The 14,015-nt window shown below is 38.7% G+C and overlaps 1 protein-coding gene across 1 annotated transcript in view; it reads left to right on the top strand.

Moving 5' to 3' along the window:
• The first annotated feature begins 11,753 nt into the window (after positions 1-11,753).
• The window catches only part of LOC109556762 (RNA-binding protein 12-like), a 107,441-nt gene continuing 105,179 nt past the window's right edge, over positions 11,754-14,015 (top strand). Inside the window, 1 exon segment of the mRNA XM_070781634.1 lies at positions 11,754-11,797. Coding sequence (XP_070637735.1) covers positions 11,754-11,797 — 44 coding nt within the window.

Below are 14,015 nucleotides of genomic sequence, written 5' to 3'. Positions count from 1 at the left end.
TCTGAAGTGGCTGATAGCCTCCAAGGCACCATGATAAAGAGTAGAGTTGTTATTTAAGCCATATATTCAGCTTTTCATATCAATGACTATATTTCCCATTTATAGAAAATGATTTATTTCTCATATTAATTTTTTCTTTCTTTTAAAAATATTCTGTTTCTACTTTATGTTGCATCAATTCCTTAATATCTGTGACCATTTCAGATGTATTTATAGTTCCCTTTAGATTGTTAAATTATCTCATTTTTGGTGTGCAGATTTCTTTTCTTGTAGGGTCTACTGTCTCTCCTGAATGCTAGTTTATTTAATAATGAGATTTACAATTATACTTTAACATCATTTTCAGGCACATAATACTTTCTACTGGAGTTCAGTATGTTTGGGGATGTGGAAATGCTTCTCTAAACTATTCTGCAGGAACCCTATGATTTCCCTGGACTCATTCCAGTTTTCAAGTTCATTTCTCATTTTGAGTAACTTTAACCATATGGTTCCATGAACTTCATACCCACCTACTATATAAGCCTGGGTTTCCAGTTCTCATATATTTTCTACTTATGGTTCTAAGTGGATTCTAAACTTCCCTGTTGCTCTTTCCCTCCCTGGGCCAGACTCTTAAACTCTCCTCTTCCATTCCCTTCTTTGTGAATTTCCTGTGAGCCCCACAGCATTTGTGACTTTTCTTTAAGAAATGTTTTCATACCTTCTGAAACTGGGGATTTTCATTTCTTGACTATATTTAATCACCCTTGCTGTATTTGAGGAGTGGGGAATTTGATGAGTTTGATGTGGGAGAGATTTTTCATCTCAGTCTGCCTGACTGATGAAAAGTTTGGACAAATTACTTAATTTCTGTGCACATCACATTCTTCAAATGTAAAACAGAGTGGACTATACCTATTTTATAGAATCCATGTGTTATCACAACAAGGTTTTAAATTCAGAAATTCTTTTTTATTTTTAATATGAAAATAATTTAGTATGCCAGCAAATTTAGACTCTTGGGATAATAGTGTTCAATAACATAGTCACAAAAGTATATAATTATTTGTCCTGAACTTAGTGGTTTAGCATTCAAAGGACTTTATCAGTGTTGGGGAAAGAAAAGAATGGCATGGTGAAGATGAGCTTGAGAATGAGAGACTGGAGAGGATCCTTTCACAAAATGTTGACATAATTAAGATTATAAATGGCATCCAAAACACAAAGAGAGTGTCTATTAATCTTATTTGAGAAAAACTTCAATAATTCTGTTATTGTAATTATCATCTCGTATTTGTGTAAAGCATTTACTCATCAAGCAAACGTCAATGTGCTGGACACTATAAATTACTTTTAATCTCATTTATAGATGAGAGATAAAGCTTTAAACTATTTCTGATAGAAAAAAAAAAAAGTAAATACCATTGTCCTCAGAGTACATACCTGTGAAAACAAAGGTCCAGACAGTTCAGGTGACTGTATAAGGGCCCATTGTTAACAAAAAGGCAGAACTGCAAAGTACTCTGTGCGTCTTTTATCACCCAGCTCCCTTCCCAAAGTAATTTTTTTTATCACTTTGCCCCTATTTTCTGTGCTGTTTTTTATACACACCAAGTTTGAGAGTTAAAACTCAGTTTCCAGAAAATAATTACATTAATGTCTATACTTCTATTCTGACCCTGTTAGAACCATTCTGTTTTCTCACTTTTCTATTTTTTAAAATCATCTTTTGTATCATTACAATTAGTCTCTCTTTTTCAATACACAATTTTGAACTGGAAGTGCCCATTTTATTTACCTACCCTTTTGGTTAAGAGTCAATGCATACACTCAATCAGCTAATGTTTGCTGTTTACTCCCCTGCAAAGATCTTAAAAGATTTTCTCACACTATATACAAAAATAAACTTAAAATGTATTAAAAACCTAAATGTAAGAGCAGAAATCATAAAAATTCTAAAAGAAAAACACAGGCAGAATACTCTCTGACATAAATCATAGCAATATTTTTTTGTATCTGTCTCATAAGGCAAAGGAAACAAAAGCAAAAATAAATAAATGGGACACAGTTAGACTTAAAAGCTTTTGCACAGCAAAGGAAGCCACAGACAAAATGAAAAGACAGTCTACTGAATGGGAGAAAATATTTCTGCAAATAATATGACCAATGAGGGGTTAATATCTCAACCATGTAAACAGCTCATACAATATAATATCCCCCCCAAAAAAGAGCAACTTGATTAAAAAAATGGACAGAAAACTTGAACTGACATTTTTCCAAAGAAGATATACAGATGGCGACCAGACACATGAAAAGATGTTCAACATCATTAATCATCACAGAAATGCAGATTGAATCACAAGGAGATATCACCTCACACCTGTCAAAATGGCTATCATCAAAAAGACCACAAATAACAAATGTTAGCATGGATGTGGAGAAAAGAGAATTCTTCTATCCTATTGGTAAGAATGTAAATTGATGTAGCCACTGTAGAGAACTTTCCTCAAAAAGCTGAAAACAAAGCCACCTATGATCCAGCAATTCCACTCCTGGATATATATCCAGAGAAAATGAAAACACTAATTTGAAAAGATACATGCACCCCAATGTTCATAGTAGCATTATTTACAATAGTGAAGATATAAAAGCAACCTAAGTGTCCATCAACAGATGGATAAAGAAGACATGGTTTATATATACTATACAATACTACTCAGTCATAAAAAAAAAGAATGAAATTTTGCCATTTGCAACAACATGGATGAACCTGGAAGGTATTATGTTATGTTTAGTGAAATAAGTAATGCAAATACTGTATGTTATCACTTATATTTGAAGTCTAAAAAATAAAACAGAAGAATGAATAGAACACAATAGAAGCAGACTCAGTGACATAGAGAATCACTTTCTACATCAATGGGAAGAGGGAAGTGAGAAAGGACAAGATAGGGATATGAGTGGAGGTACAAATTGTACAAAATAAATAAGCTACAAGGATATATTGTACAGCACAGGGAACAAAGATACTATAAACAATTGTATTTTATAGTATCTTTAAATGGAGTATTATCTTTAAAAAATTGAATCATTATGTTGTACACCTGAGACTAATATTGTAAATCAACTATATCTGAATGGAACAAAAGGTCATGACCACCAGAGGTCTTAAGATATTTTTATAACCTCTTAACTTTGAAGTTGGAGAAGGCAATGGCACCCCACTCCAGTACTCTTGCCTGGAAAATCCCACGGACGGAGGAGCCTGGTAGGCTGCAGTCCATAGGGTTGCGAAGAGTCGGACATGACCGAGCCACTTCACTTTTACTTTTCACTTTCATGCATTGGAGAAGGAAATGGCAACCCACTCCAGTTTCTTGCCTGGAGAATCCCAGGGATGGGGGAGCCTGGTAGGCTGCAGTCCATAGAGTTGTGAAGAGTTGGACACGACTGAGCCACTTCACTTTTACTTTTCACTTTCATGCATTGGAGAAGGAAATGGCAACCCACTCCAGTTTCTCGCCTGGAGAATCCCAGGGACAGAGGAGCCTAGTGGGCTGCCGTCTATGGGGTCACACAGAGTTGGACATGACTAAAGCGACTTAGCAGCAGCAACTTTGAAGTATATTGGAAAAATACTGCAGACTTTATTTTCCCTCTATCAACATACATTACCCATGATCATAAACAAAGCCAGTACTATATTCAAATTCTGGCTTTGCCTGCTTACTAGCTGTGTGATCTTGGGCAAGTTGCTTAGCCTTTCTATGCCTGAGTTTTCTTAGCTGTACCATGAAGATAATGGTAGTATGTATCTATAGGGTTGCTCTAAAAATGATTTGGAATTTGTAAAGCACTGGAATGATGCTTTCTACATGTGTGTTCATTAAATAAAATGAATTAAAACTAGACTTCAGTCACCAAAATCTGTTAAAGTTAGGGCTGGGTTTGGTGATCCTGAAGATTCTCTTCATGTTTTAAGTGCTTCAGTCTTTTGTTCACCATCATAAGTAGTCCAAATGGGAATCTACTGACCTACTTCTCCAGGGGTAATCATAACAGCATCTCTCATTAATATGACTCAACAATCCAGTTTACTTTGGATTCTAGTAAATCTAATTTTCAATTGTGTATGTAAATACTAGAAGTTGGACAGAATTTACTTTTTCTTCAAACAGAAATCTGAATATTATGTGGACACATTCTCTGAGTCAAAGCATTTTCAAAAGCATTTCGGTTTTAACTACCTAGATTTTTTCACTATTATTGTTAATTATTTACACGTTAAGAGATTACATGTGTTATGATCTTTGGGGTTACTTAGGTAATATGGCATTCCATCAGTTGCATATAGGTTAAATAATTACTTCCCTCAATATGTGCTAACACAGGCACAGACTGTTAGAGCTAGAGTGGACCTAAGGGATCATCTAGTATAATCATCCCACTTTATAGGAGGTGAAGGCCAAGAAGAAGCATGGCTCACTCAATCATACTGTTAGTTGACCAACTTAGGTCTAGAACTCTGGTGCTCTGACTGACAATGATGTTCTATCTATTAGCCAGAGGAATGACAACTACATTTTTAATAACCTTGAGATACCATAGGATTCCACAGTACCCTTGCCATAGCAAATAATAAAAATTAAACATTTCAGTAAAATTTTGGTGTTAAAAATATCTGGCTGTATTGCAATTTCCTGAAGATCAGTCATTCATATGCTGTACAATACAATTTCTTTCCATCAGTATATCTGATTAATCAGAACTTTGCTCTCTCAGTTCAGTCACTCAGTTGTGTCTGACTCTTTGTAACCCCATGGACTGCGGCAGTCCAGGCTTCCCTGTCCAACACCAACTCCCGGAGTTTACTCAAACTTATGTCCATCGAGTAGGTGATGCCATCCAACCATCCTCTGTCGTCCCCGTCTTCTTCCACCTTCAATCTTTCCCAGCATCAGGGTCTTTTCAAATGAGTCAGTTTTTTGCATTGGGTGGCCAAAGTATTGGAGTTTCAGCTTCAGCATCAGTCCTTCCAATGAATATTCAGGATTGATTTCCTTTAGGATTGACTGGTTTGATCTCCTTGCAGTCCATGGGACTCTCAAGAGTCTTCTCCAACACCACAGTTCAAAAGCATCAATTCTTTGGTGCTCAGCTTTCTTTATAGTCCAACTCTCACATCCATACGTGACTACTGATAGCTTTGACTAGATGGATCTTTGCTGGCAAAGTAATGTCTTTGCCTTTTAATATGCTGTCTAGGTTTGTCATAACTTTTCTTCCAAGGAGCAAGTGTCTTTGCTCTCTAACTCTAGAAAATAGAACATTCAATGCAAAATTTTGATTTTTGGAAATGATGCTAAGTGCTAATATTAATAGATAAGAGATGTTAGTCTTAGATTTTTATTGATTTTGACAAACTACTTGAAAATCTTCACCATCATCTCTAGTTGCATTTCTTGAGTGTTGGAAGTAGCTTAAAGCTTTATATTATCATAATACAAGATCTAGTATTTCAGTGGAGGTGTGAATATAAAGAATGGAAAAAATGAGTCATCATGGTCACTTCATTTTAAATTGAGGTGAATTCATAGGATACTAGGACTTTTCAGGTGGCACAGTAGTAAAGAATCGGCCTGCCAATGCAGGAGATGCAGAAGACACAGGTTTTATTTCTGGGTCAGGAAGATCTCCTGGAGTAGGAAAAAGCATCACACTCCAGTATTGTTCCTGGAAAATCCCATAGACAGCAGAGCCTGGGGTCACAAGGAGTCAAACATGATTGAGGACACATGCATATAGGATATTAAGCTTAGAGAAAGCCAGTGCTTCTTCCTACAGGCGAGTTCACAGAAAATGCAAGAAAATGAAATTTCAAGGAGATAATTATGCATTATAAATAAAGGGAGGCATATTTTGGTAGAAGTAAGAGTTTATTCAACTTTGCAGAGTAATAGTTTCAATATGGAAATAAGAATAAAAAAGCTAGAACAGAGGAAGCTTTCCTATAGGGAAAGAAACAGACAAGCAAACAGGCAATAGGAGACTTGGAATTGCAGAATAAAAACCTTGGGGGTATATCTGGAGAAAAAAATTCCATGCTAAGGAATGTCTAAATCATCAAGATGGATGATTTTCTTTTTTCTCTTTAAAGATCTATGAAGAGTCTAAAATCTCTTTCTTTAAGTTACTCCAGTATCCAGATTAGAATTTCTTTTTCCTGTTCCACAAGAATCTCTGGTGCCCTAATTATTTCTAATCTTTACTGCTTGGTAGGTAAGCCCAAAGAACACTACCCTCATAGAAACTGTAATCAAAGTAATGAAATCACTTTTATACTGATCACCATTCTTTCTCTGTCTCTTCCTTTCACTTGTACCCTCATTGTCAAAACTTTTAAGAATGAAAATATTCACAGGCTAAAATGGCTATTCTCTTGAAGAAATTGTAGCAAGCTGCACCTAACCCCCCCCCCCTTTTTTTTTCCTTCTTCTTTTTGCCACAAGAGAAACAAGTTTCAAGACTTGCTCAGTGATCAACTTGTAAAAATTATTGTCCCAGGTTCTGGACTTTGGACTCAGTGGAAATCCACATGACTAGGTTGTATGTGTGTGTTCTTTAAAGAGATTCACAATTCTGGGAATAGAACAAATGGCAACTACAAAACACCAGGAAGCATCAACCAGACAACTGGTCTGCTCTTCTGAAGCCTGACTCCTCGTGAATCAGAGTTTCCCCTTTTTCAGTCTGAAAGGTTAAACGTATCTGTCTCTTCCCACTCCCAGCTGATCTGGCAGTCATTTGACTTGCCAGAGGACCACAATTTATTGGTGGAGAATCTGCTGGGATGCTCCGGGGAGGTTTACCAACCACTGGATCCCACTTCCCAGATGTTGCCTGGGAGGGGCTGGCGGCAAGACTGGTGGTGTTTGTGCTCTTCAGTTATGCCCGGAGCCCAGGGTGTGCAGAGGGAAGGCAGAGGTGAGCCCAGCAGTCCTCTCACAAAGGGTAACCTTGGGCACTGTCACTCCAGAGGTACTCACCCCCAGACTGCAGTTGTAGGCAAATGTGGAGGATAAAAATAAACTCAGCAATGGCAACATATTTGTGCCAAGCCTCTCGGTGAGAAGACAGAGTGAAGCAGAAAAGTTTCTGTCTGAATTTATGAGTCTATGGACCATTATTGTAGCACTGCCATCTGCAGATTCCCCTGCATTGCTCAGTGTGGAACACCTCCCTTTACCTGATGGACTAGGGGTAGATATACAGATACAAGATAGACAGATACCTGCTCAGTTGCTCAGTCGTATTCAACTCTTTGTGACCCCATGGGCTGCAGCCCACCAGGTTCCTCTGTCCATGGGATTTTCCATGCAAGAATACTGGAGTGGGTTGCCATTTTCTACTCCAGGGAATCTTCATGATCCAAGAATTGAACCCATGTCTCCTACATTTCTTGCTTTGGCAGGTGGATCCTTTACTACTGAGCCTCGTGGGAAGCCCAGATAGATAGATAGAATTCAAAATAGATTTCTGTTAATAGAATGTGTTGCCATTTGCCAGTTGTGTGATGACCTTGGGCAAGTCACTTAGGGTTTCTTCATTTCAATTTTCTCTACTGAAAAATAGGAATACTAATAATGTATGGTTTAAAATGTTGTTTCAATTTGGTCCAAGCTAGGAATGAGTTCATATTTGAAAATTAGTTAGAACAGTATCCAGAACACAGTAAGCACTTAATAGGTATTATCTTTGTTATGTTTACTGTTATTGTTTAAATTAACTGACACTTTTAGATTTCATAGCATTTGAGTTCAAAGGACCATGACTTACTCAACTGGGTATTCTCATTACTGAACATGATAATGTAAAACAGTAAGTTCCTCCCTAGTGCTATGCTTAAGGGATTATATTTGCCTGTGATACACAAACTTCTTTCACTATTTGGTCAGATAAACATTATTATCTGCCAAAACTAAGGAGTAAAGCATTCCAAAGACAAGTTTTCAGTTGTTTACATTCCTCAACTCTATCCCATATTTTCTGAAAACACATCACTTATGTGCTTGGCCCCTTCAAAGCATTTATTTCCTCTGTCAGTCTGATTTTTTTTTCCTTCCCATCCAAAGAAAGCTTTGGAATTCTATCAGCACAGACTTGGGATACATATAGACCAAATATAGATTACATAGAAATTTTCTTTTGAAATGCAAATACTTTTGCAAGTAGTAACACCAAACATCAGGAAGTATCATGTGAATGTGGCCACAGGACTAGAAAAGGCCACAGGACTAGCAGTGGCCACCAGGACTGGAAAAGGTCAGTTTTCATTCCAATCCCAAAGCAAGACAATGCCAAAGAATGTTCAAACTACCGCACAATTGCACTCATCTCACATGCTAGCGGGTAAGCATCTGCCTGCAATGTGGGAGACCTGGGTTCGATCCCTGAGTTGGGAAGATCCCCTGGAGAAGGAAATGGGCAACCCATGCCGGTACTCTTGTCTGGAAAATCCCATGGATGGAGAAGCCTGGTAGGCTACAGTCCATGTGGTTGCAAAGAGCTGGACATGACTGAGTGACTTCACTTTTACTTTCACAGGCTAGCAAAGTAATGCTCAAAATTCTCCAAGCCAGGCTTCAACAATACGTGAATCGTGAACTTCCAGATGTTCAAGGTGGATTTAGAAGAGGCAGAGGAACCAGAGATCAAATTCCCAACATCCGTTGGATCATTGAAAAAGCAAGAGAGTTCCAGAAAAACATCTACTTCTGCTTTATTGACTATTCCAAAGCCTTTGATTATGTGTCACAACAAATTGTGGAAAATTCTTAAAAAGACAGGAATACCACACCAGCTGACCTGCCTCCTGAGAAATCTGTATGCAGCTCAAGAAGCAACAGTTAGAACTGGACATGAAACAACAGACAAGTTCGAAATTGGGATAAGAGTATATAAAAGCTGTATATTGTCGCCCTGCTTATTTAACTTATATGTAGAGTACATCATGCAAAATGCCAAAATGCAGGCTGGATGAAGCACAAGCTGGAATCGAGATTGCTGGGAGAAATATCAATAACCTCAGATATGCAGATGACACCACCCCTATGGCAGAAAGCAAAGAACTAAAGACCCCCTTGATGAAAGTGAAAAAGGAGAGTGAAAAAGTTGGCTTAAAACTCGACATTCAGAAAATTAAGATCATTGCATCCAGCCCCATCACTTCATGGCAAATAGATGGGGAAACAATGGAAGAAGTGACACACTTTATTTTCTTGGGCTCCAAAATCACTGCAGATGGTGACTGCAGCCATGAAATCAAAGGACACTTGCTTCTTGGAAAAAAAGCTATGATCAACCTAGGCAGCATATTAAAAAGCAGAGACATTACTTTGCTAACAAAGGTCCATCTAGCCAAAGCTATGGTTTTTCCAGTGGTCATGTATGGATGTGAGAGTTGGACTATAAAGAAAGCTGAGCGTCAAAGAATTGCTGCTTTTGAACTGTGGTGTTGAAGACTCTTGAGAGTCCCTTGAATTGCAAGGAGGTCAAACCAGTCAATCCTGAAGGAAATCAGTCCTGAGTATTCATTGGAAGGACTGATGCTGAAGCTGAAATTCTAATACTTTGGCCACCTGATGTGAAGAATTGATTGATTGGAAAAGACTCTGATGCTGGGAAAGACTGAAGGTGGAAGGAGAAGGGGATGACAGAGGATGAGAGGGTTGGATGGCATCACTGACTTGATGGACATGAGTTTGAGCAAGCTCTGGGAGCTGGTGATGCACAGGAAAGCCTGGAGTGCTGCAGCCCATGGGGTCGCAAAGAGTGGGACACGACTGAGTGACTGAACTGAACTGATCTTGTGAATAAGTTTACCATATCTCTTTTTTAGATAAAGAAGCCTTGTTAGGGTAATGTGATGTGCATGTGTGTGTGTGTGTGTGTGTGTGTGTGTGTGTAAGAGAAAGAGAGATGTGATGGGAGGGGAGCAGGCAACAGCACTATCCTCCTGACTCCAAGGAATGGCACATCTTCTCCCTTCTGTGATCGTCTTCACAGCACCCACAACCCCTCTGCCAACAAGTGATATAAATGGAAGATTTTTTTCTCTATTGGAAGCCAACTGTGGATGCTCTGGGGGCCTCTCTGCCTTACTAGACTTGGGAGTAGTGCAATCGTGACCCTGGCACAACCAGAAGGTTCGAGGGAAGAGGTGAGCTTCCCTGGGTTCTATTCATGCAGGGATGTGAAGCACAGTGCAGCGGAGCCCTAAGGACTGGAGTCGGAGCCAGAGAGCTGCTTTCGGTTTATACTGCCATATGCTGATTATGGCAGTGTTTATTTCCCTATAGTATTGCTAGCACTGGATATCCCCATCTAAGCTTGCTTTTCTTAGCTTGGGGTCGGGGGGCGGGGCACTGGAACCTTATTGTTTTAACTAACATTTCTTAAACACCCTTGTGAGAGTGAACATTTTTAGTATGTCTATTGGTCATTTTTATTTCTTCTTTTTTGACTTGTCAGTTCATACGCTTACCCCCTTTTTCTACTGTTCTTACCATGGTATTGCTATGTCCAAATCGGAATTTGTTATCCTTGGTAGTCTCCTCCATGCTAGATATAAAGTTGCATTCTCACCAACAGCTCTTTTGTCAGAAAAATTATCTAACAATTGGGACAGGCCTTTGATTACAAGAAAGTGCTGGGTATGACTTTCTACTGATTGTCTGTTTTACAACTCTCCAGGAGCAAGGGTAACCATGAAAACTTTTGCCCAGTAGAGATGCAAATAATTACTGACTAGTAGAATACATGACTAAAAGGTTTATAGACCTGTTAGACATTAACCATTTTATATCTAACCCATCAACTTATTAAATTGCCTATATATACTCAGATTCTTAAATAAGCATAAGCCCAATTTTAGGATCTTACTGTTCCCTTGTTAACTAATGAATTAAATAAAATCTTTGACATATGTTCATTTTATATTTGTCTGGAAGTTATGAGTTTATATCTTTTCAAAAATTATACTTTAATACCATTGGCTTTGACAATTTCTTTCCAACTCTGTTACCATTCATTGCTTTTAGTGAGTACAAAGGAGTTTTAATGTTTATATTCCTAGAATTAGAAAAGACAGATGTTGACCCTTTCTATACCCTAGTAACTCATTTCGCTTTAAGTTTAAAATTGAAAACTCAAAAGAAAATCCAGCTCCTGGTCCTCCTTTTTGACTGAAAGTACAGGGTTCCTTCCCATGAAGCCTGCCAGGACTCACAAACCTAACATTTTCTGTTTCCAGGTGGCTGCGGTGGAGTTTTTACAGCCCCACTTTCCATCTCACTCAGCTTAATTTTAATGGCTGCCTCTTTCCGGGGGTCTTAGTGAACTGTTCCAGGAAGGGTTATAACCTACATTAAATAATAATCATTAAAAAAGAAAGATAGGGAAAATAAATTCCTTCTGTTTACACATCGGAACCAAAGGTCATTGTGAATGGGCTTCTTGGCTGATTTGAGAAAGACGTTAGTTACCCTCATAATTTTTTGCCTGGGTTTCTGCAATAGCCTCCCAAGTGCTGTCTCAGCCCCACATTCCACTCCTTCCCACTCCTTGCAACCACCAGCAAATACATTCCCCATCTATCACTGACTTGATTTCATTTAGAGGTAAATGTCATCATTTCATTCCCCTCATTAAAACCCTCAGTGGCTCCTCTCACTCCTGTGGGGCTGTAATGAAACCCCCTGCGTATGACTAACATGGCCCTTCAGCTTCGATCTTACTATAACCTTTCAGACTTACAGTAAGTGACATCTGCTCACACTCCTTTCATTCTAGTTGTTCTGGTTTACAACCTCCGAATGTCCCTAGCTGACACCTCCATGCTGTCAAGTAGACTTACTTTTGTCCAGGATGCCTTATCCCTCTCCGGTTAATTCTGACTTGTCTCCTGAGACTTAACTCCAGCTCCATCTTCTCCTGCAGGCATGACCTAATATCCCCTCCCTGCCTGAGTTAGATGCCTTTTTGAATCTAACTCAGCCAATGAACAGTTCTAGCCAACGAACAGTCCTACTGTGGCCCTTAATACACTGTTTTACAGTCATTACTTTTATTCTGCATCATTTTCAGGGGGGAAGTTTTACCCCTTTTTGTATCCTTAGGACTTATCCCATTGGGTTAATGTGGAGAATGCTCAAAAAAATTTGAATGTATGACCTCATCTTATGACTTACACCCTTTTGCAACAAAGAAGTTCCATAAGAACTGTATGGGAAATTTTAGACATCTTTAAAGCACCCTAAATTATCAAACTGAGAGTTTTTCAAATGTGAAAGAATTTCCAATCACCCCCTTGTCATTAAAAACCTGTTCTCTGAGTACTGACTGAGCCTCTCAGTGTGTGTAGTGCTTCCAATGAAGTCATAAGATAGAGGTACAGAATATTTGACAAATCTGCTTGTGTAAAGTACTTCAGGGAGGAGACAGTATCTTGGGTTTCTCTTAAATCCTCTACAGAACCTAATATATAGCTAACTATTTACTAAGAGCTCAGTAGATACTTGGTGTTCGATTGACTGTTTGAAATATACACAGTCAGTGCTGCCAAGAAACTCCCATACTAATTTATTAAGTAGTGACAAGTTAGTGGTACAATAGGGAAAATCGGGGATTATATCATAGCAGCATAGCATGGTAATTTGGGAGGCATCTTACTGGCAGTCATTTTGTCCATAGACTGTATTCAAGAGAACAGGCCAGTTCATCTGCCTCATTTATTCAATAACATCCACTACTAAAGTTTTAAACCTTTTTTTCCCCAGTTTTTTTTTTCTACCTGACATTATACTAGCTTCAACATATAGTTATACAACAATGACGCACATCCCCAGCTTAATCTGTCTCTTAAATTACAGGCTGTACTTCCAACTACAGAGCATCTAGACTTGGACGTTCGGCAAGTATACCACATGTCCAGATATGAGCTCACTGTCTCGTCCTTCTCCTCAAACCTTTCCCTACGTTCTTGGCCACTAAGCTCTCTGCTATTCACTAATTTGTGATTGTGGATAAATGATTTAAACTCCCTAACTTTGGTTTTTCTTATCTGTAAAGTTATATAACATTAAGTTTCTACCCCATAGAGTGGTTGTAAGGATTAAATGAGTTATTATATGTAAAGCATGTAGAATGGTTCCTGGCACATTCTAACTCCCAGAGAGTGAGTATTTACTGGCATTATTTTTCTTACTCAGCCTCAAGACTTCAAAGTGTCAGAGTTGTCCTTACTACCACTCCCTTCTTTACCTCTATAATCCATGGTCATTAATCCTTATACATTCTCCTTTGTATTGATTCTATCTCTTGTGTTAATTCTCCTATTTCCAGTCAGGAAAATAGACACTGCTACAGTTGTATATCTATCAGAGAGGCTATTATTTAGCTAATTGGTTTCAGTAGGTAATGGAAGAGCTGAGAGGAAAAACAGAGACGTTCAACATTTAACAAGAGTAGAAAACCAGTCACTTATAGGGCTAGACAGACAATGGGACAGCCCTGGCTTTCTCCTCCTCTCAATCTCCAGTTTTCCTCTAGTGCCTCTCCAGTACCTCTGCTTTCCGTTTTTCTCCAGTACCTCTGGTTTATGTCCAGTCAGTTCAGTTCAGTTGCTTAGTCACGTCCAACTCTTTGCAACCCCATAGAGTGCAGCACGTCACACTTCCCTGTCTATCACCAACTCTCAGAGCTTGCTCAAACTCATGTCCATTGAGTCAGTGATGCCATCCAACCATCTCATCCTCTGTCGTCCCCTTTCTCCTTCTGCCTTCAATCTTTCCCAGCATCAGGGTCTTTGCCAGTGAGTCAGTTCTTCACATCAGGTGGCCAAAGTTTTGGAGTTTTAGCTTCAGCATCAGTCCTCCCAATGAATATTCAGGATAGCTTTACATTACAAGGAACTAACTTCCTTCCTGGTCTCTTTGTGACTAGATTCCATATAGTCTTGGCCAAGAGGAAGGGAC

The sequence above is a fragment of the Bos indicus genome, chromosome 3 (assembly GCF_029378745.1).
Source record: "Bos indicus isolate NIAB-ARS_2022 breed Sahiwal x Tharparkar chromosome 3, NIAB-ARS_B.indTharparkar_mat_pri_1.0, whole genome shotgun sequence".
NCBI lineage: Eukaryota > Metazoa > Chordata > Mammalia > Artiodactyla > Bovidae > Bos > Bos indicus.
Note: the sequence above shows the minus strand (reverse complement) of the source record. Positions and strands in the feature narration are given on the sequence as shown.